Source organism: Zalophus californianus, chromosome 6, assembly GCF_009762305.2.
Source record: "Zalophus californianus isolate mZalCal1 chromosome 6, mZalCal1.pri.v2, whole genome shotgun sequence".
NCBI classification, from domain to species: Eukaryota; Metazoa; Chordata; class Mammalia; order Carnivora; family Otariidae; genus Zalophus; species Zalophus californianus.
In genome coordinates, this window is record NC_045600.1 from 145,285,123 (window position 1) to 145,310,821 (window position 25,699).

General features: G+C 44.0%; 1 protein-coding gene across 7 annotated transcripts in view; it reads right to left on the bottom strand.

Annotated features, from left to right (window-relative positions):
* Positions 1–10,995: 10,995 nt before the first annotated feature.
* ZFAND6 (zinc finger AN1-type containing 6) overlaps positions 10,996–25,699 on the bottom strand; it is a 67,725-nt gene continuing 53,021 nt past the window's right edge. For 3 of the 7 annotated variants that reach the window (XM_027570751.2, XM_027570749.2, XM_027570750.2), the window contains 5 exons: positions 24,509–24,679; positions 23,245–23,353; positions 22,466–22,566; positions 14,046–14,159; positions 11,012–11,913 (listed from right to left, as the gene is read on the bottom strand). In XM_027570751.2, coding sequence (XP_027426552.1) covers positions 11,765–11,913; positions 14,046–14,159; positions 22,466–22,566; positions 23,245–23,353; positions 24,509–24,662 — 627 coding nt within the window. In that variant the 5' untranslated portion in view covers positions 24,663–24,679 and the 3' untranslated portion in view covers positions 11,012–11,764. Of the gene's footprint in view, positions 11,914–14,045; positions 14,160–22,465; positions 22,567–23,244; positions 23,354–24,508; positions 24,680–25,699 lie in introns of all 7 variants that reach the window. The other 4 variants (XM_027570747.2, XM_027570753.2, XM_027570748.2 and 1 more) reach the window with 3 other exon arrangements.

Consider the following 25,699-nt stretch of genomic DNA (forward strand, 5'->3'; position numbering starts at 1 on the left):
AGCTCCACGCTCCGGCCCCCCGCGGCCCCGCGGCCCCGCTCCTGCCCCAAGCTCGCAGGGACCCGCAGCGCCCCTCTGCGGAACGCTCGCCGGACCTCGCCGCCCCGCACAGGCTTCCCCCCGCAGAGCCCTGGCTCCCCTGAGACAGGGGTCCAGCTGCCCACCAGTCCAGCTACCGGGCCCTGGGCCCACCGACAGCAGCCCCCACCTGGCACTGGCGGCTCCGCCCTGGGTGACCCCAGCCCTGCGCACCCCTCCCTCCCCCTGGGCTCCGCGAAGTCCCGAGGGCTGCCGGGACGCCGTGGACGCGACGCCCTGGCTCAGAGAGTCCTGCCAGAGTCCGGCTGACCCGTCAGCTGTGACACTCCCACTCTGGGCCATAGGGACAGGCGTGCCTTCGGAAGGCTGAAGTTAATGGGAATTAAGTATAAAAAGTATAGCTCACCTGCTCTTTCACATTCTGATGTTAAAATGACGCTGACAAGCTGTTTGACCTCGGACAAGCCCCTTAAGCTCCTTCTGCTGCCCGGGCTTTGTCCTCCGTGGGACACAGTGTGGATGACCATCGCTTCTGCTCCATCCAGGGGATCTGAGAAGTGAATTAACGGTGGGTGCTTGTGCACACAGGGACACAGGTGCTTGTGTTAGAGAGAGGACAGGAGAGACAGACACAAAGGACAGCAGATTCACATCCCCATCCTCTGTCCAGGGCAGGTGGTCACAGCTAAGTGGATGGAGATTGCAGGTCTGCCTCTGACATGAATGAAGTGCTTAGCCCTGAGCAAGTTAAACTCTGCCCTCATCAGTTTGCTCATCTGCAAGGTAGAGGGCAAGAATCGTGCCTACTCTGGGACCTGCATGGTGGCCGAATAATGCCTGGCACAGAGTTCATCAGTTAAGTATTCTTCCCTCCAGGGACATCCAACCAGAATGTTAGCCATTCCTTTGTTTCTGAGTTTTGCTTTTCATTATGAAGAAGACAACCAGAAAAGGAGAGAACACTACTATAAAAGCAAAGTGGTCATCACTGATTGAAAATAAGTTTATAATATAAATGCAAATTCCTTAGAAATCTAATGAAATTATTCTTTTAAAAAGAGTTAAAATTTTGGGGCGCCTGGGTGGCTCAGTGGGTTAAGTGGCTGCCTTCGGCTCAGGTCGTGATCCCGGGGTCCTGGGATGGAGCCCCGCATCGGGGTCCCTGCTCCGCGGGGCGCCTGCTTCTCCCTCTCCCACTCCCCCTGCGTGTGTTCCCTCTCTCACTCCCTGTGAAATAAATAAATAAAGATATGCAACCAAGCCAAGTGCCCATCCACAGACGAATGGATAGAGATGTGGTGTACACACACACACACACGGGAATATTACTCAGTCATAAGAAAAGAATGAGATTCTGCCGCTTATGAGCGCGTGGATAAACCTAGAGGGTATCATGCTAAGTGAAAGAAGTCAGAGACAAATACTATATGATTTCATTCATATGGAACCTAGAAAATGAAACAAACAAAACAGGAACAGATTCATAAATACAGAAAACAAACAGGTCGTTGCCAGAGGAGGGTGGATTAGGGAGGTGACGACATATGTGAAGGGGATGAAGAAGTACAAACTTCCAGTTACAAAGTAAAAACGTCACAGGGATGAAAAGTACAGCACAGGAAATACGGTCAGTAAGTGTGTAATCACTTTGTGTGGTGACAGATGGTGACTGCCCTCACGTTGGTGAGCATTTGAGACTGTATATGGTTGTCCAATCACTATGTTGGACATCTGAAACTAGTATGTCAGCTGTACTTCAATTAAAAATTTTTTTAAAAAAATTAAGTTTGAAGGTCTAATGCACAGCATGGTGGTTATAGTTAATAATACTGAGTCATATGCTTGAATGTTGCTAAGAGAGTAGATCTTAAGCGTTCTCACCATAAAAAGGCCTGGTAGCTATGTGATGGGATGGAGGTGCTAGCTAATACCATGGTGGTAATCATTTTGCAATTTATAAATGTATCAGTCAACACATCCAACACCTTGAAGTGACACAGTGTTATGTAAGTGAAGAGGAGGGAGGCCCCGAAGCCAGAAGGCCCTGATGTGACCGGCGCTGACCAGCCATCACCCTGTCAGGGGCTCCCTCTGGTCCAGCCTCCCGGCTCTCGCCCCCGACCAGGGGCAGACCAGTTTTGGTTGAGTCTGATCTGCCTCTGATCTGGCAGAGGGAGGGGGCCTGACTTGTTCCAGGAGATTCCAGAAGCGGGTGAAGGAGAGCGTTCCAGCTGGGTTCTGAGGCCTGACCAGAGGCACTCCCAGGCGGCACCTGGTATCTGCTGGTTCTAGGGCCACTGGGCTGCAGGGCCAGGAGCCGTTTGCATGCTCTGCCCTGGCCCTGCCCCTCCTCCCACAGGCACGAACGGTCTTCTTCTGTGCGCGGCACGGTGGACACCCAGCCGGACACGTGGCACAGAGTGGGTGCTCTGTAAATACGTAAGCAAGCACGCACTATAGAACGGCTGACGAAAGGCAGTCAACCCAGGACCAGTGAGCCGCACCCATGCCGGGCCTAGAGGGAGCTCCAGGGCCTTCTCTCCGGAGCGGGCCCACCGAGAGCCGTAGTGGGCGAGGCGCGGCCACCGCACACATGTGGGCTAACGAGGGCCTGGATGATAGAGAAAACCAAACACCTTTTTGGGGGAAGGGCGTGGGGCAGATGTGTGTGTGGGAAGGGGTGTGGGCCTGGGAGAGCTGAAGTGGGAGGAAGACTTCGTAGTTTTAAAAATAGACTCGCCAACCCACTAATTATATATCGGGCCTGAAAACGCCGAAGCTGTTCTCCATTTGGAAAAAACCATGAGAAGTAACTCTGCAAACATGCTCTATTTTCTTCTTTCTCCCTTTTGGGGAGGGGGATGTGTTGAGCATGTACATGACAATTATAAAAAAGAATTTTAAGGAAAAACGATGGCCTGCAACCCCGCCATCCTGCAGCCCTCACCCGCCCTTGTTACTCATTCCAATTGCATGTGCATGATTTTTCCGTCTTCGTGAACTTTAAATAGAGGCAATTTTTCAGTCCTTCCCTATATTTTTCTCCTGAACGTTTTTCCATGTGGCCAAATCGGTTTTGTTATTACCAGTTTCGGTGGCTGAAGAAGTGGCCATGCTTGCTTGGGGACTGTCACAGGAACCGAGCGGTGAAGACCTGTGCGTGCACGATGTTCTCCAACACGTCTGTCGGGGCGGGGGGGTGAGTCCCTGGGTGGACGGGGGTGGACGCTCTCAGGACCGGAAGCGAGCTTCAGCACCTCCATGGCTATGGGCTGGTTTGAGCCCCGGGGGCACCAAATTCGGTGCCTCCCTCGGATGCTACAGCATAGCACCCAGAGGCTCCAGCCCTGGGGGCCTTTGCACACAGGCATGCCCCTCACTCCTTGGCGAGAGAAGTGGGAAGGGGCTTTCTGAAGGGCCCTCAGACCAGCAGCAGGTGGACACTCCTGTGAGAGAAGAGTGTCCCTCGGGTTTGCAGAGGATCATACTCCTCCGGGCATGAGCCGTAAGGAGCCAAGGCGTGTGTTCGGTCCAGGGCTGGGCGGTGATCGCAGCCCCTTTTCCTGCCTAGCCTGCGCAGAGCCCAGTGAACCCGTCCAGCCAGCGCCGGGGGTCTTGCAGCGGAGTCCCTCCCTGCTGTCCTTCAGGCCATCTTCAGGCTGCTCTGTTTCAGGTACTGCTGTGTCCCTGTTGGGATGGAACGCCCCCCGCCAGCCATGTTGGGGCCGAAGCTGGATCTGAAAGAGCTGCAGACGGCCCGCGGCATGGCCGATGGAGGAACTATGACAAGCAGCCTGGCAAGGAGACGTGGAGCGGGCAGTGAGTCTGCTTCTCCTGTTCCTCCTGCAACAAGGAATCTGAAATCGGGTGCTCTCTCCCTGCGATTTCAGCAAGGCCCTCACCACTTGGTTTCGCTCTCTCGCGTGAACATGTACTGAAGAGTTTTCCCCTTCCAAACGCTTTTCTCCATGTGCGTTTTCCGGGCCTTTTTGCGTGACAGTTGCGGGTCCCCCTCCGGGCCCAGAAATGCAGAGGAATTTTGACACTTAGCAGGCACTCCTTATCCTGCCTGTTTGGTGTGGAGGTGATGCCCAGTGCCTCTCTCCCCGAATGTGGCTTTCCTCTGTCAATAGGAACTGCTCCCCAAAATACATCTCCCCTCAACACCTCTGCTCCCTTCTTCTAAGATTCCCCAGGAATGAAGCATCAAGGTGAGGCCTGTTTCTCTCTCCCCTAAGGTTTCTGGACACAAGCTCTACCCCTGGGTCTGCCATCAGCCTCCCGTGCCTCTAATCCCGAGCACCCCACCCCACGCATCCCTCTGTGCTGGACAGACCAGGGGCGTCTGGAAACTTCATGACTACCATGTCTGGGCTCCCTTTCGAGGGGTGTGGGCTGCATCCATGCCCTCCTCCATCCGTTCCTGGGGCTCCCACTTGTGTGCCCACGGAAACTAGGGCAGGCGCCCTGGACACCATCACTGGGCTAGACCATCACTGTCTGACCGAATGTCCTGCAACAATGAAGGTGTTCTACATCTGTGCAATCCGACACAGAGCCACGCGAGTGTCTGAAATGTGATCAGTGAATGAGGAATCCAAGCCCTCATTTTATTTAATGGCCTTTCCATAGGAACTTCTGAACCACTTCTACCAGTATCCACAACTTGCTGAGACTTTGATCTGGATTGTGTTGAATTTATAGACCAAGTTGGGCAGAACCGAGGATATGGAGTCATCCTTCAATGAACATGGAATAGCTCTCTGTTTATTTAGATCTTCTTTGATTTAATTAATTTTGTAGTCTTCCCCACAGAGATCTTGTATGTACTTTTATTAGATTTTTACCTAAGCATTTCATTTTTTTTTTTTTAAGATTTTATTTCTTTATTTGACAGAGAGAGACACAGCGAGAGAGGGAACACAAGCAGGGGGAGTGGGAGAGGGAGAGGCAGGCTTCCTGCCGAGCAGGGAGCCCGATGCGGGGCTCGATCCCAGGACCCTGGGATCATGACCTGAGCCGAAGGCAGATGCTTAACTGACTGAGCCACCCAGGTGCCCCCTAAGCATTTCATGTTTTTGCCAGTGCTAATGTAAAATGGTCTGTTCATTTCAAATTCAAATTTTTTGTTGCTGGTCTTTATTAAGTCAACTGATTTTTGTATATTAACCTTGTGCCCTACAGTCTTGCTGTAATTGCTTATTCATTCCAGGGGTTTTTATGTTGATCCTTCGGAATTTTCCTAAATCAACAATCATGTCATCTGTGAACAAAGATGGTTTTATTTTTTCCTTCCCAATCTGTATACCTTTTCTCTCTTTTTTTTTTTTTTTGGTTTACTACATTAGCTAGGAATTCCAGCACAATGTGGAACAGGAGTGGTTGTAAGACAGGACATCCTTGTCTTGTTTCATCTTGGAGGGAAAACATCTAGTTTCTAACCACTAAATATGATGTTAACTAGGATTTTCGTAGATGTTCCTCATGTAGTTGTAAAGGTTTCTCCAAATTCCCAGCCTCCTGAGTTTTTTTCTTTTATCATGAATGGGTATTGAATTTGGCTAATGCTTGTCCTGCATCTATTGAAATGATCCTATTTTCTTCATTAGCCTGTGGATGTGATCACATTGATATTCAGATGTTGTCAGCCCCTTACTTAAAATAAATCCCATTTGGTTGTGGGTGTAATTCTTTATACACATTGTTGGATTCAATTTGCCAATAATTTGTGGAGGATTTTTGCAAATATGTTCATAAGAGATGTTAGTCTGTAGTTCTCTTGTAATATCTTTGTCTGGCTTTGGTTATTAGGGGAATGCTGGCCTCATAGAACAAGTTAGGAAATACTCTGTTTCCATTTTCTGGAGGAGATTGCAGAGAATTGATAATTTGTTCCTTAAGTATTTGGTAGAATTGACCAGTCTGGGCCTGGTGTTCTCCTTTTTGTAAACTAATTGTGGATTAAGTTTCTTTTGATTCAGGCCTGTTAAGATTATCTTTCTCCTTGTGGGCATTTTGGTAGATTGTGCCTTTCAAGGAATTGGGCTATATCATCTAAGTTATCACATTTGTGAGGAAAGAGAGTCATTCATAATATTCCCTTACTCTCTCAATACCCGTGGGATACGTAGTGGCCTCTCTTTTCTCAGAGAGCCATTGCTTGACGTTAACAGACGTCCGTGGCCTTCTGGGAGGCTACCCTCTACAGAGGTTTCCAGATGTTGCTGAGAAATCCATCTCATGTCTGCATTCCTGACTTTCCATTCTGCTGACTCTCTGAATTACTCTTGATGCTGTGTGTTAATAAAAGAGGAAAAACAAGGCCAGGAAGCCAGCCTTTTAAAAGATACAACAGACTACAGGAGTCCTTTCCTAAATTTCCAAGAGTATTTAGATGTTCTAGACAACCTATGAAAAAAGGGGATGTCTAGCCATTATCACTTTAGCATAAGCCATCTTCACATGAGGAAAAATCAGGTCTTCTGAGGCTTGAGCTTAAAGCAAAGGAATAATTTCAAGATTGCACTGCACAGTACAGAAGTTAGCATTCCAGGAAAACTAGGGGAAAGGACACTCTGCAAGGCCTGAGTATAGAAATCCCAAACAAATTAGATATGAAGACCGAACTACAAGACAATTTGTGATTTATGGCTTTAATATTTAGGTGTGAAGTGAAGCCGGAATACTTTGTGTGGATTTTTTGTGACAATTTTATAAAAAAAAAGGTAAATTACAAATTGAATGCTGGGGCTGATTCAACAGCACATTTCATACATAACCCTCAATTCCTTTTTTTTTTTTGAAGATTTTATTTGACAGAGAGAGAGAGAGACAGCGAGAGAGGGAACACAAGCAGGGTGAGTGGGAGAGGGAGAAGCAGGCTTCCCGCAGAGCAGGGAGCCCGATGCGGGGCTCGATCCCAGGATCCCGGGATCATGACCTGAGCTGAAGGCAGACGCTTAACGACTGAGCCACCCAGGCGCCCCTATAACCCTCAATTTCAAAATGTGCTCATCAAAACGGCTTCATAAATAATGTTTGGAACTTGGGTACAGAAAATTGGATTAGTCACAATCTGCTTCATGACACTTTCAGCATTGGTTCACACACGGTCTGCCTTTAGTTATGTCCAGTGTAAGCATCCTGAACGGACTTACTCTCTGGGTGCCTGGGTGGCTCCGTTGGTTAAGCATCCAATGCTTGATTTGGGCTCAGGTCTTGATCTCAGGGTCGTGGGTTCAAGCCCCACACTGGGCTCCACACTGGGCATGGAGTCTACTTCGAATAAACAAAACTGAACTGACTCTCAAGAGCTGGGGGCCTTGACCACATGGAACACATCCCTTGCCTCCTCCCTTCTAAGCATACCATCCTTAGTTTTCTCTTCATCACTACCTGCTTTCTCTTCATCTAAATCACATGTATAGGACTCGCAAATAATTATATCTTACTAAAATTTTTATAGGTGAGCATGTTGTGTATTTTGATTTTTTTGCTCACTATACCTCTAAGGCTTACTGTGCCTTCTGTGTTGCTGTGTCACTCAGGATCACTAGCCTTGATTACTGTACGATATCCTATTATAAGATTATATCGTATTTTATTCATCCATTCTTCAATGGGTTGTTTCTAAATTTTTGCTTTCTGTAAACACTAGGAAAATTTTTGTTCATGTCTTCTGTTATCTATGTGCAAGTTTTTCTTGGGTATACATTTAGGCCTGGAATTTCTGGATTACAGGATGTGTGAAAGTCCAACTTTAAAAGGTAATACCAGGGGCGCACAGCTGGTTCAGTGAGAAGAGCAAGTGACTCTATCGGGGTTGTGAGTTTCAGCCCCATGTTGGACACAGAGATTACTTAAAAACTTCAAAAAAATTAAAAAGTAAAAGGTAACACCAAATCTTCTAAAGGACTGAACCACTTTTGACTAATACCAGCAGCTTATCAGAAGTTATGCGGGATCCCTCCAACATGATATACTGCCAGACTTTTAAATTTTGCCAGTTGAGTGGGTATAAAATGGTATCTCACTGTGGTATTGATTTGCATTGTAATTTCTCCCAATTTGTAACTCATCTTTTTCTTTGAAGATACTTTAAAAAATGTTAGTGCATAAAATACCTCATTTTCCTTTCTTTTTAAAATTGAAATAGCTGATGCACAATGTTATATTAGTTTCAGGTGGACATTGTAGTGATTTGACATTTATATACATTCAGAACGCTCACCACGATTAAGTACAGTCGCCATCTGCCATGAGAGTTATCACGATGGTATTACCATGTTCCTCTTTGTCCCCATCCCCAACTTTACCCACCTCCCCTCTCCGGCAACCACCAGCTTGCTATCTGTGGTTAACGTCTGTTTCTGTTCTGTTTGTTCATTGTTTTGATCCCACATAGGACTGAGATCCTATGGTATCTGTCTTTCACTTATTTCACTGAGCAAAATCACCTCTAGGTACATCCATGGTGTTGCAAATGGCAAGATCTCATTCTTTTTCCTTATGACTAATACTCCATCGTGTGCATACACACACCACATCTTCCTTATCTGTCCGTCCACTGATGGACACTTTACGTTGCTTCTGTATCTTGGCTATTGTAGGTAATGTGACAATATATAACAACGCTTTTATCTGAGTTAGCTTCCATTTTCCTTAAGTAAATACTCCAAAGTATAATTGTTGAATCATATGGTATTTTCAATTGAGGACTCTCCATACTGTTTTCCACAGTGGCTGCAGTTTGCGTTCCCACCAAGAGTGCACGAGGGGACCACATCCTCGCCAACACCTGTTTCTTGTGTTAATTTTAGCCATTCTGACAGGTGTGAGGCGGTATCTCATCGTGGTTTTGATCTGCATTTCCGTGATGAGGTGGAGCATCTTTTTATATGTCTGTTGGGCATCTATAGGTCTTCTTCAGCAAAGTGTCTACTCAGGTCTTCTGCCCATTTTTTAAATCAAATTTTTTTGGTGTAAAGTTCCCATTCAGGAGGTTGGTTGCCTTTTCATTTTGTTGATGGTTTCCCTCACTGTGTGAAAGCTTTTTAGTTTCATGTAGTCCCAACAGTTTATTTTTGCTTTTCTTGCCCTTGCTTTGTCAGAGTATAGTTTTAAGATCTTTTTGGGCTCTTTTGTGGCTCCAGATTTTAGGATCATTTATTCTGATTCTGTGAAAAATGCTATTGGTGTACTGATAGGTATTGCATTGAATCTGTAGATTGCTTTGGGTGGTATGGGCATTTTAAGAATATCAATTCTTCAAATCCGTGAGCATGGAATATCTTTCCATTCATTTGTATCACCTTCAATTTCTTCCACCAATGTCTTCTGAGTACAGGTCTTTCACCTCCTTGGTTAAGTTTATTCCTAGGTATAAAATACCTCATTTTGATACCAAATTTATCAATAACACTTTCAGTTAATGCTTTGTGTCTTAAGTAGTACCCTATGTCAAGGTCAAAGAAGTAGTTACCTTTACCTTTTCCCCAAGTTTGAAAATTTTGTGTGACATTTAAGACATTAACTTCCTCTGGCATGAGAAGAATTAATTTTCATCCTTTCCCACACAGATAACCAATTGTTCTAGCTCTAATTCTCAAATTAACTTTCCCCGATGTTACATGCCACCTCTTACACTGAAGTTCGGTCTGTGCGTGCCTTTTTTCTGGGCAATCTGGTCTGTCCCATTGGGAAATGTGTACATCCCTTAGCTAATACCAAGCTCTTTTAATTAACATGGCTTCATGTGAACGAGTCCTAGCATCTGGCAGGAGAAGTGCCCACCCCCCTGCCCTTTATTTTCCAAAAACACCTTAGCCCTTTGCTACCTTTTACTTTATAATTGCTTTAACAAGTTCCAGGAGAAAACTTGGTGGGGTTTTGATTGGAATTGCTTTGCATCTACAGGTCTATCTGGGGACAGAGGACATCTTTATATTGTCTTCCTAGCCATTAACATGTCTCCCTCCCGGTTTACTGAGGTATTGGTTATTGTCTCTCGATAATACTTGAGAATTTTTTCTCACAGAGGCCTTGAACATGCAAGTATCGAGTGTTTACTCCTTTCTCCTTCTTAGGACCCTCTGTTTTGACTTACTCTGTTGAATACAGGATCTCCAACTCAATTCTGAACTCAAGCAGGGGACAGCAGGCAGCCTTTTGTTTCTCACTTTAAAACGGAATGAGTTTCCTCCTTTTGGAGGATGCTTGCTTTTCATTTGTTTGTTTGGTTTTACATAGGAACTATCAGCTTAAAGAAATTCCTCCCTAGTTCTAATTTATCAGGAGTTCTCATCATTAATGGGTGTTAAATTCTGTTCAATACTTAACATGAATCTGTTGGGCTAGTGAGAACAGTTTTCTCTTTTTAATCTGTTCATGTTAACAAATTAACAGATACATTTAAATGGATTACATTTACAGATTTTCATGCTAAGCCATCATTACATACTAAGATAGAACTTACAAGTAAAGTAGTGGTAAACAAATTTAAACCTAGAAATTTGTACTGTAAAATACTGCTTTTTACCTGTTCGTGTTTCATGTTAAAAAAAGACTAGCTGCCAGAGAAGTTTGAAAACCACAGGACAACTGGGTCTTTCTCGTCCACAGCCTCCAGCTGCCATGTTTGAATTATGCCCTTTTAGTTTCTCTAATTCTACCAGAAAAAAGGAGCTCCTAACCAGATGCTAACTCAGTGTGACAGGATGTAGAAGAGAGCTAGAAAATTCGGTATCTATGTGACAAAAAGCAGTTCTTGGTGTTAAAGAAATGCTGACCCCTTCAACTCAAAGGAATCAAAGATTGCAATTTATTGTCATAAGATCAGTCACAAATAGATGTGAGAACAGTAGGACCTGTACCAAATTAATAAAGTAGAAAACTAAAGGACCAAAAGTCGAAATGAACTACCAGAAAGAAGAGCAGAAAAAGTAATACAAGGGAACGTTATGGTTTTCCTTTTTATTTAATCAAAGACTGGTGGGTAAACATAAATACAGCACAATTACTTCAGATCATTCTTCATATTGTATACACACAGACCAATGAACGTAATCTGAAAGAAACCTGCAGTCGGCAATGAAATGCTTACAGCTTTTCCTTCCCTCGCTCAAAAAAATTTAAAAACACACAAACTTAGAATCTCATCAGCACACACTCTCTTGTGACAAATGATTCAGACATAAATAGTGGGTGCAAAGAAACTATATGCTAACATATGTAGAACCTTTGTTAATGAAAACCCAGAAGCAGCCGTAAGGATGAAGATACATTCAGTGACTGGTAACTAGTTGTGCCCTGAGGGGCGCCATCGACAGAGATCGTGCTGCAGAGAAAAGCTATGTACACACACAATGAGAAAATAAACTGCAAGATCAATGCATGCATGTTTAATACTGGAAAAATCACGGCCCTCCAAAATTTCTCCACGTTTGTTATAAAAGCCCTCTGCACTCAACTAAAATTAAAATGATCTTAAAAGGATAATACTTGTAAAGTTTACTTAAGTCTTTTCAGCCACAGAAACTGCAATGGAAATAAATGTTCAGAGTCATTTTCAAAACAAAAACAAAAATCTATTCTTCTGATGACATGCATGATTAAAAGGTCTATGCAAGATACATTGCTCTACATTCCCAATGACTAGGAAAAAAAAAAACCTCAAGTCAATTTTTAGTTTGCAGATGGTCAAAGGATTTTGTATTCCAGCAGGAGTTCAAATCTTCTGGATCTTTTCACCAACAACTACTGGATTTTCTTTTCTGATTTTCTCAGCAGCATCAGCTTTGTAATTGTAAGAGCAATTGTGTACATCTGAGTAACGGTGTACACCACAGTAAACATTTCCACACCGGCATTCAAACCCTGAAAATGATCAGTACACACACGTGAGTTAGATGGAAGGTCTAACTGTTAAGTTTCTTAGTATCATTAATGTTAAAAATATCATGTATTTAGGGCAGCTGTCTAAAGAATCATTCCAGACAGTTTCAGGACCTAGTAACATTTTCAGAATTCACTAGTTGATAGCTTTCGTTTTATTCCTAGCTACAAATAGAGGCTTGTACGCCCAGCAGATCCTAGCCGCTTCTCTGAGCTCAGTCTCTTCACCTGTGACGTGGCCGCAACTACCTCCTAGCAAAATCAGGACTGCTACACTGGATGGAAGACATCTCTCAAACCCACATCCTAAATGTGAAATAAGGACACTGTCAGAAGGCAACCTTAAAACTGAACTAAGAAAAGGTGTAATGAGACTGCTGGGAGAACTGCTAAGAAACAGCACGCTATGCACCCTGGCTTCCCGGGCGGACCTCCAGTGCAGAGGCGACCCGGCTCCCGCTGGCTGAGTAAGAGCAGGGCCTGGAGTCCCGCGCCCTGAGCGTGAATCTGCTTACTAACGTAGGCAAATTACTTAGCTTCTCGAAGCCTCAGCTTCTGCATCTGTAATTTTGGAATAATAAATTACTGTAGGGATTAAATGAGGAATGTATTAAGCGCTTAACATTTAGTAAACATGCCATAAATGCTATTTATTTTAGGGACATGCCTAAAGAGTTGAAGCCGCAAGAGAGAGAAAGAGAGAGTGTGGACAGTCCGTATCAAACCAGTCCTGATTCCCAAAATTAAGATTTTATGGTAGGAAGGAACTGTTGGAGAGGGAGCAGAGGAATCAGTATTTCGAATGCTGACACCTGATGGAAGCGTCCTCTACCACATTTTGTTTTTGCTTCAGAAACATATTCTGTAGCTTCATGATGAGGAATGGAAGATGAAGCCAACAGCAACAGCAGGCTGACAGGCTGGGCGAGACGAAAGTTACTAAGCCTCAGCCTTCTAATCACGAAGTCTGAGAGTTTCTGAGATGTAGAAAGACTGTATTTGATACTAAACATGTGTATTTTAAAACACCTGATTTGTTCATGCTTGTATTCTTTAAATAAACACATCTGCAAAGCATGGGCCAGTCTTCAACACCTGTGATGCCAGACCGTACTGCACTTTCCACCTTCTCTACAACCTGTTCCCTGGCCAGAGAAACCTTCCTGAGATCCTGAAACTCTCATCTACTCTTCTCAGCTCTGAAGTCAAATTTTTGTGGCGTATTCAGCACAATGCCAGGCACACAACAAATAATAAATGGATTCTTTCCAGCTGCGCATGCTCCCCACCGTAGGGCACAGCCCACGGCAGCAGCCTTCTCAGGGGACACCCCTCTTCCCAGGCCACGTGCTACAGCCGCCCTCCCCAGCTCGGGCCTCTCAACGTGCCCTGTTCTTTCCTTTATCTGACCTTTCGTTCAGGCTAGTCTTTCTGCCTGAAATGGCCCTGTTTCTATCCATTCTAAGTCCTACTCATCGTTCAAGACCCAGCTGAAACACGCTGCCTCCATGGGCCTCTACTCCCCTTCTTTTATATGAATTAATTAGGATACCTGTCCCTGAACTCCCAAAGTAATCCACTGACTGTACTCAATCTACTTTATTTGCTAAATATCCAGATAGTATTTCAAATATTTTTTCTTCCTCTCCTAGTAACAGTACCTGTTCAGTACAGTAACAGCTGTGTTGCAGTCGTGTGGCGGCGCGGGGCTGACGCCTCACAAGGGCTAATTCACTGGGCCCTCACGAGCACCATCATCAGCCATTCTACACAAAGTACCTCTCGGCCTGCCAAGTACTTAACTACCCCCTTCCTCTGCAACTTCTGGCTTTGCCACGGCAGGAGCCATGCCTTTCACGGCACCTGGCACCGTGACCCAACCTGTCTAATGTAATGCTCTCAAACCCAGCTGGAATGAATTTTTAAAAGAAAATCTATTCATTTCACTTTCAGGTATATAATTAAAGCTACTTTAAGAAAATTCAGAAGCTGAAGTACATCCAGTATTAACTCTCATGGGAACAAAAATGATCTGCACTGAAGCCAGGAACAGTAAGCCATGCATTATTTTAAAATACAATCTTAAGTTTAAACCATTGGATTTAGGCCCTTACCAGTAAGTCCCACTTTCTTCCTGCACATGAAACAGCGATTCTTTTTTTGTTTTGGTTTTTCAAGAGACTTGCTTTGCTCTTCAGATGGCTGTTGTGCCGTATCTGATACTGAAGCTGACAAAAACAGGAAGGTGGTAAAATTTAATCATTCGGTAAGATTTTAATACTGGGTGGTGGCTGCCCCCCCACCCCACCCTCAGTGATCTGTTACTGTGTGGACAACCGAGCAATCTGTTAGCATGCAAAGATGCTTACAGTAAGTTACAAAGTAGACCACATTAATACAACACCCTTTCCATTAAATGTATGTACCTATGTTATGGACCTGTGTGCACACGTGGGCACACACAGGGAATCTAGAACATATACTGGCATGTTAACAGTGACTCTAGAGGCCTAGCGCAGTATTCCCTATTTTTTCTGGTAATTATGCATTTGACCCCCACGCAAATGCTAGTTGGGTATTCTAAGGGAATATGTAAGAAAACGGCCACATGCCAACTCTGAAATATTGCTGGGGCCAGAACTATGTAGATTTCTCAGAGAACAAGGACAAAAAGGGCTGAAACCAAGATTAGGTGGAACACTATGTTTAAAATTCTCAGCATGTTTCACATAAAACCTTTAAAATGTTAGGAAGATAAGTTTGTTAGAATGTTGTAATTAGGATAATAAACTGACACACCTAGGCAGCAAAGCCTAGGCCGGCCAGCCGCACCAAGACTCAGTCACGTCACTGTGCCTGCATCTGACCCAGCGCGGACCTCCTGGCCCCCACCCCCGGCCCTCCCAGACGCGGTCTCTGGGGCCAGAGTCTGTCACGTGACCCAGCACACACGACACCTCGCTCTACAGCAGTGACTTTCTGCAGCCGAGTTCTCGACCTCTCTGAGTTTCTCGGCATCCAGTCCTCGGGGACTCCCCTGTTCAACCACTGTGGGGCCAGCCCCCTGCTCACACCGTTTACAACCGTCTAAAGCGCACAAAGTCTTCTCATCTCAGGGCTTCTGTCGACAGCCTTCCTGTGTGGAATGCTTTCCCACGCCCCTCCTGTCCCACTCTCCCCCTGGCTTTACTCGAACTGGTCTTTCTTGTTTAAGCTTATGCCATCAACTCTTCGTCCTCTACCCAACAACTTAAATAGGAACCTTCCTATGTGCCCCACTAGTATGGCCCACACTACCGTAATGGCCTCACCCGGCTTAGCAGCGAGCTCCTCCAGCACAGGAGCTGGTCCTCTCCACTCCTGCTACAGCCTGCCCTGGCACCCCGACCACAGGGCAGGTGCCCCACAAAACCTGCTTAGCTGCATTCCGTAATTACTCACCCACTGCAGCCATGTGCTCCAGATGCCCCAATTCCACGGTAAGTAAGCCCACCGAGGGCGGGTGGTATCTTACTTCCTGTATGAATCTCCAGCACCCATCACAACGAACTATACACAGCAGACGCGCAAGCATTTCATGTAATGGATTCTAACCTGTTTATGTTAACTATATTACCTCCCATTTTAACAAAATATGACAAAGACAAAACACCACAAACGAACAAGTAAACTCCACCTAGAAATTCTGAAACCAGATGGGAGACAGTTGTGCTAATATAAACATCTTAAACAGATTATGGACACATAAAACCTTTTATTATTAATAAATAAATATCCTCAGAATGTGAACTCTGATGGCACAGTACTGAACGTCTTGCTTATTTTATCCACAGCTCCTAGAACACTATCAAATAACGTTTTGCTATGTGTAAAGAGCTCAAAAATAGTTTAACTTGCCATCAGAAAAGAATCTGTTTATTGTCTCTGAAATGTCTCTGAAATATCCAACCTGTTCTCCCAACTGTGATACTCACACGAACTTACATGAACAATGCTTAAACAGCAACAACAGCACTACTCCAAGAAAAACTTTAACAAAACCAGGTGAACTACTGAGGCTCAAACTTTGGAATCTGGAAATGGAGGAGAGTGAAGCTACATTTCCCTGCCCCGCCCCCCCACTCCTGCACACACGTCTCAGCCCTAATGCTCTGTCCACAGCAGATGCACAACCTTTAGAGTTAAGGATCCACAGGCAGCCCGAGAGCTGGTGAGCGAGGGCTAGCATCTGAGGCTGATCATCGTCCACTCATGTCCCCATGAGACTAAGGTGACCTTCGCTTGCCTCCTGCTACCGACTGCCAGCTTGAATTGAAACATTCACCAAATCAGTTCATGGGCAAGATGACCTAGTATTGTGTAAACGCCTAGGATTCCCGGAAATTACCCATTTCCTTATATGTGAGATTTAAGACCAAAGCATGCCTTATCAAACTCTCTATCATGTAAAAGGAAACAATTCCGTCTTTTAAAAGGGCCACAGACATACTGAACCTGAAGCCAAAATAAGAAGTGTCCTTAAAACTAGGCAGTTTCTCACAGTGTGACAGGAGAACCGGATACAAGGTCAGCTGCTTGTTAATGACTGAGAACAGGCAGCTGCCTACGTCCTATCTACTGGTCTGCGAGGTCTGTTTGGGAGGCCTAGGCATGAAGGCTGGGAAGTAAACTTAATTTTTAATGGGAATCCCAACTAGACAAAGTCTACTGGCCAGTAATTTTAAGATACTTCACAAGCCCTCTGCTCTGGGTCCTGCTAAAAAAGTACACAAATTTAACAATAAGTATATAAACTATCTAGCATACTTCTGTTACCCTTATTTGAAAGCATATTAATACACATGATGAATACTAACAGGCAACCTGGGAGTCATCTGACAGCAGACACAATCCCCACGTAATGTAATGCGCACATCTTCCTCACACAGTAGGACCAGTCCCCCCTCTTGGAGGTCAGACGAAGCTCAGTGCTTGGGGCTTCTGCTCACCACTCACACCCAGTGCTGACACCGAGCGGTCCCTCGACAGACACTTACTGAATGAACATACACTTTTCCAATGACCCACTGGGAGAACATTCATTTTCCTTCTCTGTACTTCATTTTATGCAAAATGAGGGGTTGAACCAAATGATCTTTAAGTTATTCCTAGCTCAAAAAGTCTTTACAAAATGACATTTTAAATATTCAAGGGAAAAATAAGCCTTACAGTATAGCAGGGTCCAAAAAAATAGACCAAGCCATAGATTTAATTATATCTTTTCCAGCCACTGTGTTAAAAAGTATAGAAGGGCAAAATTAATATATATTATCATTTAAAATGTAATCAGTATTTAAAGTATTAGTGAGATATTTCTCATCTTTTTGATACTCAGTCTTTGAAACCTATATATACGTTACACTACTAGCAAACAAAGATGTACTAAACTAACTTAGACCAGCCGCATCTCAAGTGCTCAACAGCTACCCAAGAACAAGCGGCCACCTTTCCGGATAGAGCAGCTCTGTGCAGGATAGCAGTTTCTATTAGCAGCTATCTGGGGACAAAGAAGTGTCACATTAATCTTCTTAAAATACAACTTTGTGTCATCTTTAAAAAAAAAACAAACAAAAAAGCAACCAGCCTTCACAAGGCTCTCTCCCCTACCCATGGATTAGAACCCAGTCCTTCAGGAATCTTCCATGAGCTGCTTTAAACCACCATCTCAGCTTTCCTTCCAACACAGCCCTGCTGAGCCGGCCCCTCCAGTAAGTGCTGCGCCCACCGTGCCTGAGGGCATGTGTGCCCGCCGTGTGCTTGTGCGGCCTCAGAGAGCCCTCTTCACTGCACCTGCCTCCCGTCTACATGAATCACACGACCTGTGGCATCTATGCCTGGCTTCTTGTACTCTGCATGTTGTCACTCCTGCTGTGGCAGGGATCAGAACTTCGATTCCTTTCCCGGTGAGGAATACTCCGGAGTATGGACAGCCCACATCTCGTTCATCCAGTCCCCTGCCGATGGCCATCTGGGTTGTTGCCACGTTTTGGTAACTATGAACAATGCTGCTATGAACACTTTGAACACACACGTTTCTGTGTGGACATGTTTTCAATCCCCTGGGAATCAGGAATGGCATTTCTGGGTCATATGGGTAACTCTCTGACTTTCTGAAATCAATGTGTAACTGCCACATTGTTTCCCAAAGTGGCTGCACCACTCTAAGTCCCCAACAACCATGCACTAGGGCTCTAATTTCTCTATATCCTTCACACTTGACCATTTGCATAGCTTCTTTGGAAAAACATCTATTCAAATCCTTTGCCCTTTAAAGAACTAGTCTTTCTATTGTTGGATTTTATAACATTCGTTATATATTCTTATCAGATCTATGATTCACAAATATTTTTCCCATTCTGTGGACCACCTTTTCGCATTCCTGATGGTGTCCCTTGAAGCAAACAGGTTTCAATGCGTCTGTGTTCCTCTGGTCGCTTATGCTTCAGGTGACCCACCTAAGGAAGTGCGGCCTGAGCCAAGGTCAGGCAGCGCTTACGCCTGTTTTTCTTTTAAACGTTTTACAATTTTGGCTCCTATGTTCTAATATTCTGGTGTAAACTTTTGTATAAGGTGTGAGTAGAGGTCCAATTTTACCCTTTTAACTATCCAGCATCATCTGCTGAAGCCTACTCCTCCCCTACTGGACAATTTGTTGAAAATCAGCTGCCCGTGACTGTCAGAGTGTATTTCTGGACACCAGTCCTACCCCCGCGATCCACAGGAGTGTCCTCACGCCTGCATCTGTAGCCTCCGTTACTGTAGCTTGTGGCCAGCTTTGAAACTGGGAATTGTTAGTCTTTCTCAGCTCTGTTCTACTTTTTCCAAGACTGTTTGGCTATTCTCACCCAGCCTTTAAAATCAGAAGAAATCTTTGATTTTTAATCCAGACAGCTTTCTCAAATTTGTCTAACGGGACTGTTCCTCTTGGATTGTTCTGAGCCACCGAACTGTCCACTCAATTCTGTATCAAGTCAGGATCCCTAAGAGGTGGAGTCTGGGGAATCTAGTTCACTGTCAACTCCAGGAGACAACCCCTGTCCACCGTTCTGACAATAACTCAGTCCTCCTAGAATGCGTCACCGATGAAGGGCTCAGCACCTAATCTCGTGCTACAGTTGGAAGCTTCACAAGCCTCTCTTATCCTAAGCCTCCTATAACTGCCACATCCCCGTGGCATTGCACAGACTAAGAATAACCTTTGTGGTGTATAAAACCCATTTCACCTCCATCATTTCACTGACTTCTAGCACCCTGTGAGGTAGATGTGGCTATTACTTATTCTCCTTTAAAAGTAATAAAAATATGGCTCAGGTCATAATCCCGGGGTCCTGGGATTGAGTCAGTCTCCCTTCCCTGTTCAGCGGGGAGTCTGCTTCTCCCTCTCCTCCCTGCTCATGTTCTCTATCTCTCAAATAAATAAATAAAATCTTTAAAAAACAAAAGGAAGGAAGGAAGGAAGGAAGAAAATAGAACCTCTGATCCAAATTCCATTTCTTTTTACTAAGGTTCAAGATCTGAGGGACTCTGAGAGGTTAACCAAGTGAAGCACAACGTGCAGTAAGGCAATCAAGTACAATGGTGTAAAGTGCACCAAAACACTTAAAAAAATGTTTTTAAAACTAGCTTTTGTGAACTGAAAATCTGACATTCCTAAGTTAGACTATGTGAGGTATTGCTGCTGTTAAAAGAATAATTACATGAGAAACATGCTATAATATGCTAAATTCTCCTTCAAAGAGGAGAAAAATTCTTCAGAGCCATGAGGACAAAATGAAAGCAGCACCACCCACCTGGCGGCAACACAGCCTAATTATAAGCAGAATACCTACAGAGAAAGAAGCTGTTCCAAGGACACTAATCTGAAAACTCCAATAAAGAATGTTAGGAAATGCTGGCTTATTAGAGGCACGGCTGCTACTCATGAACCTTCTCCATGTGGGATGATCTTCCCATTTAAATCAATTTCCCTGAGGGATGCAAATGGAGTAATACAGAAGAAAGTAGATACTTGGCTGGTCACCAAAGCGGACGACACCACCCTGGCCATGGGGGGCTGCACAGTCCAGGCTAGCGAGCATGACAACTGTCCGAGAAAGAATCCTGGCCTGGAATCGGGTGCCTGGGTTCCAGCTCCAGCTCAAATGACTACAGCACTGGAGTCCAAGATTTCTTCTCTGTCAGTGTTTGTCCATCCACTAAATAGATGGAAGAAAATTCTCTCTGCGTTTGTTTCTATCCAACAGGGAAATCACAAGTAAGTTTATGTTATGAGTGTACGTGTACACAGACACACAGACACACACGCACACATTTCCCCCACTACTGAGAATCTGCTTTATGCCACTTCACTTTTATGAAAAACCTACATTAGTACCTGTTGTTGCTAACAAAGATATTGGTCAAAGAGAATTTTCCCTTTTATGAAATGGTAATTGCCTCTTTACACCATTTTAGTTTACAAAACGTTTCACCAAAATGCTCTACTTTTGGATAGCAGGGAAACTGTATTTGTGCCCATGTTTACAATAAAAGAAGACATTCTTAATTCAATAGCATAAGCAAAACCTTTTTAAAAACTAGGCTGTTAAGAGATTTTATGCACTGAAAATGAATCCTCTCAAACTCAGATGAGACTTATACCAGATTTTTCAAAGATTCTGCAGTGCTAAAATAATGACTGCTAAGTTTTTAAGAGGTACTTATAAGCTAATACTGGTTTAACCTTAAAAGTCATTGAAATCGTACATGAAAAAAGGAGTCTAAATTTTTAAAACCCGTTATGATTTCTCCTCATACAGCTTCAAGACCACCTTCTGCATTCCTGTCCTCAGGGCTAGGTACAGAAAACTAACCTGTTCTCCATACACCAAAAATGGTATAAAAGCACTTTACATGGTCATAGGTGACCAACCTCTCTTCATCTTTTGTCAGACTTGTACAATAATTGTTACCGATTATCCTTAAGCGGCATACATTTTGTTCACGACCAACATTCTAAACTTTGTTCCATCGTGAGATAATAACATCTTCATGATTAGCAGCCTGTTTTCATTTTTCCTTACTTAGCTCTCTTCCCCAAACTGCTAAGCAACCCTTGCTTCTAGAAACTCTCCGACGTGGGCACCTGTGGGCTGAAATTAACCACGGCCCAGATGACTTCTCCTTCCTTTGCTGACTCGTCCTCCAACCTGCTCCTCCTAATTTTAGCTCCTCATTTTTCAACATGTGCCAAGGACATTCAAATAGCAGACATATTACTCATCACACATCTGAATACCAATTATCTATCGACAACCTCCAACACAGCAAATTCTGAAATGTGATCCCGTCCAACTTACTGAGGGCGCATCCTGTTTGGCCACACCACCCCTTTGAGCCCCCTGTCTAAAGCAGCTGGCCATTGCTGCCGTCACAAAACCAAAAGCTTTATCACCCTTCTCCTACTTCCCATACCCCAGAGATAAGTAAATCTTGGGGATTTTTCTATTTCTTCCCTTCCTAAAATTTTTCTATTTAACAAAAAAATAAAACATTTTCACTTGTAATGTTTATTAATTTACAATAATATGCTGCATGGAAGAGAATACTGATGTTGGCCAGACAGTATATTTTCTTGCTATAGCAAAATCTACACACAGGCCAATTATGCTAATCATTTCTTGGGCATGAACTCAGAGCAAAGGGAACTAGCCAGCTCAGCCACATTTAAACTTCAGCAAACTTAAGCTAAGATTACCAGATATACCTGTCGCTACCATACAAACACCATGTTCAATGGAAGGTCTCACTGGCCCAGATAGCTCCTCTCTCTAAGTCATGCCGTAGGCTCAGTCGTGGGCTTACCTTTTCCAAGTGTCCTTTTTCAGTGAGCCAGCGTCTCCACACAAGCACAGGCTATCTACCAGTCTTCTCAATCTCTCTACCACCTCTGCCCGCCGAGAAAACCTTCCTAGATCATTCTGACCCACATGATGGGGATGGAAAGAGTGTGGGCAAGAACAAGAGGCACTGTGCTGTGAAGACGAGAAACTGAACGTGACGGCTGCCCTCGCAGCCACACCCGGGGAGAGAGGGACGACCGCCAGTCACGTCAAACGGTCTCTCTAACAACCCGAGTCAAAAGGTAAGAGATTCCTCCTAAGCCGAAGCCATAGCTGCTTGTAGGGGAAATAATATTTAGGTTAAACTGGTAAAAATAACAGTAAAAGAGAACAGTATAATATCACTATTCATTCACTTAGTTCTCAAACTAAACAAATTTACAACTTTCTATATTTCCATCGATGACATAAATTATTTATCAGTGTGAAGTGGCTCCCAACATTTCAGTCCATTAAATACTTGAAGATATAAAATATTCTGCTCATAAAGAAAATAAACATAAAAATATATTTTAGGCAGGCAATTTAAAAGAATATATGCTCTGAGGATAGTGCCTGGCCTGTAATCCTCAACTGTTAAATGAATGACGAAGTGAGTTAGCTCATGTGCAAACCTTGCAGGTCTTCTGTTTCAGGTACTGCTTTGTCCACAGATGTACTGTCCACTTGGGAAGATGCTACAGATTCTGATAAAAGTGACTGATTTGATACAGGGCTAGAAAAGCAAAAATATGTAGATTTACAAAACGATCTCCATGCAGGAACAGTAACCAGAGTGACGTAATAAGTACGAGTTCAACATATCTAAGCACATCATTACAAGAATGAACACGGAGATACTGTTCTGTAACTTTGCATTAACCAGAGCGCCATGAACCCAGAGACCAGTTTGGACCAGAAGTTCGTGGCGTTAGCAACAAGAGCAACAGTGAGTGGTCTCTGTGCATGAATTCACCACATGAACACTAGCTCGGCCACACTCGGCTTCAGGAGCCTGGGTACAACTCGGGAAAGGACGTGCCGGGCAGCGGAATTGGGTGTCCCCCATCACGAACTGGGGAAAGGACTAGAGTAGAAACGTAGACACTGGCCCCGGTTAGAACCCAGCATCTGAATTCAGGACGTTGCGGCGGGGGGGGGACATGTTATGAGGAGAAATAAAGGAAAGTCTGTCTCAGAAGAAATGGGAACTTACAAGACACCTTCCCCGATCCTTCCCAATGTAAACACAAGCGGCCTCTTCTAACTAGTCAGTAGTGAGACAGACACAGCGTTAGGTTGGCTAACCCTACAGGGACTTGACCTCCTTCTCCTTCGCAGCACTGATCAGACAGAGGACACGTGCCTCCTCCATCACTAGCTTGCCGACCGGCACTCAGAGCCCGTGTCTTACCTTGGCTGCACAGATGCAGACGTGGAGTCTAGCGGTGACTGGGCATCCGGGACACTGTCGTCTGTGCACTGGACGGGTAAAGATTCAGACAGACTACTGACAGAAGCTGCTGCAACAGAACCACATTGCGTATTAGGGACTCTGTGCTCTGGGCATTCCAATACCTTGTCTAAAATAGAGAACACCTATACGTGAACTAGAGTAGACAAATCTTGTTTTACCACACCTATAACATGCTGCTTCATTACTTTTAAAAATTTTCAATAATTTTCCAATGGAAAAAAGGTAATTTAAACCAAGAAAGAAACCACACACAAACTATATATATTAATAAACTATTTCTCAGGACTGCAGGTCACTCACACCCTTGAATTCACACACATCTTGCAAGTACTAGTGCACAAAGTATTTAAAACAAAAGATGGAGCAGTTGAGGCAAACATAAGTTTAGAATTGAAATCTGTGCTCAGCACGTTAGGTTATTCTTTTCCCCGTTCTTCATAAGGCAGAAATATAGATGGTGATTTAATTAAAAAACAATTTACATTCATTTGATCTTGGCCTTGAGAAAATTTGGAGAAATTCTGATTAAATGGTTCTAGCTTTTGGCTTGAACACGAAGCAACAACGAGAAGACCCCACACAGATTTCACGTGAACTAAGTAACAGCCTTCACGGACTGCTACACCTCTGTGAGGCCCACACTCAGAATCCTCCTGGTCCTTCCAGTACAACCACTGACACAAAACCCGTTTCCTCAACCCCAAAAGAACCCCTGGACACCCAGAACTGCAGTGAGCCGGTGCTGAGCGCCCCTTACTCTCAGTCACACTGTCACACCTCTCTTCCCTTGTGGCGTACGGCTCTCTCTAACGTCAGCTGGGGCCACCTGTAACCCACTCTTTCCTTCTACAACCATGTTGGCTTCAAAAGGCATCCCAGATAAAATAACCCAGGTCCTCATAACCCTCCCTCCTTTACACCTGACTTACCCAGATACCCCCATGTACTCGAAGTCCTCCTGTGTTTTCATAACAGAACAGAGCTCTGTAGCACACAAGTGAGGCTGTGGGATGGGTTTGTTCTGGTTATTTTCAATGGGTAAGGATACCACTGATAATGAAGACATGTAAGGAGGAATTTTCCTGATATGAATGCAGTAAATATAAGCACAATATGAGAGTAGGAAAAAGTATCCGGTGCATCGTGCTATCGAAATCTATCTCAATGATGAATACTACTGGGTTTGGACAGAATTACTTACCAGGTGGGCTTATTCTACCATTACTACTATTCTGTCTTTGAAGATGTTCTTTATAGCACACTGAACACATGCCATTTGTACGAGGGTTTCCATAAAATCCGCAGCCAGTGGAACAAAGCATAGGCACTTGGCTGTGATTAGTTTCTTGAGCCATGTTCCTCTGTTGCACACCTGAAATTTACACAGAATTAGTAAAGAATTCAGACACACTGCAGCCACACATTACCCACATTTGCTTTATACAATAAAAAACCGACATACACTCCTGCCCTAAATCATTCCATACACCTGTCTCAAGACCTAGGGCTAAGGTAGAGAGAAAAAATAATGACCAAGAAATACAAAACAAACTTTTATCTCCAACCTTCTCTACGCAAGAAGGTCTGTACTGGCTCAGAAAATGTAAACAACTCTAGGGATAGGTCTGTTTCTGAAGACCCCACACCACCAGAACGTTAAGGAAAACCCTTCAAGGCTAGCTAGTTCAGTATGGAATCCTAATAATAAGAAATACATTATACGTTTTGCTATATGTTATACTATTAATTTCTAAGCATTAACACTTTTGCTCAAAGTTCATTGAGCATACCTGTATAATTTATTCTGTTTAAAAAGCATTTTACAGAATACCAATGCTGGTGAAGACAGGAAGAAATGGGCAGAATGCGGGGGAAATGAGGCACTGGCCCAAACTTTCTGGCAAACAATTTAGCAATTCACTGTAAAAGCCTTACAAAACTGCCCTCAGAATCAGTCACTCCCCTTCAGGGTATTCAACGGAACACATAAGGGTATAGTCAGAAGAAAAACCGACACACAAGGGATGTGGTCCACAGCACCACTGATAATGTTGGTAAATTTCAAATACATGCTCAACATCAGGAGAATGAGTTTTTTTCAAAAGTTATGGGTTATTAAAACATTTTAGTAGACTTTTTGGCGGAGGATAATGCTGATAACAAATGAAAAGACAAAACGTGAAATGTATATATGATATGTTGTCAATCAGGACAAAGAGAGAATCTACAATCAAGAAGGACAGGAAAGAATGTATCCTAGGACGGCAAAGCTAATGGTGCTTTCTGATTTGCACATTTTTTGAACTTTTAAAATCCTCTTAAATAAAGGTACAACTTGCCTAATTGGGAACGAAATATTTACTTAAGATGAAAGAGCGGCCATGACACAGGG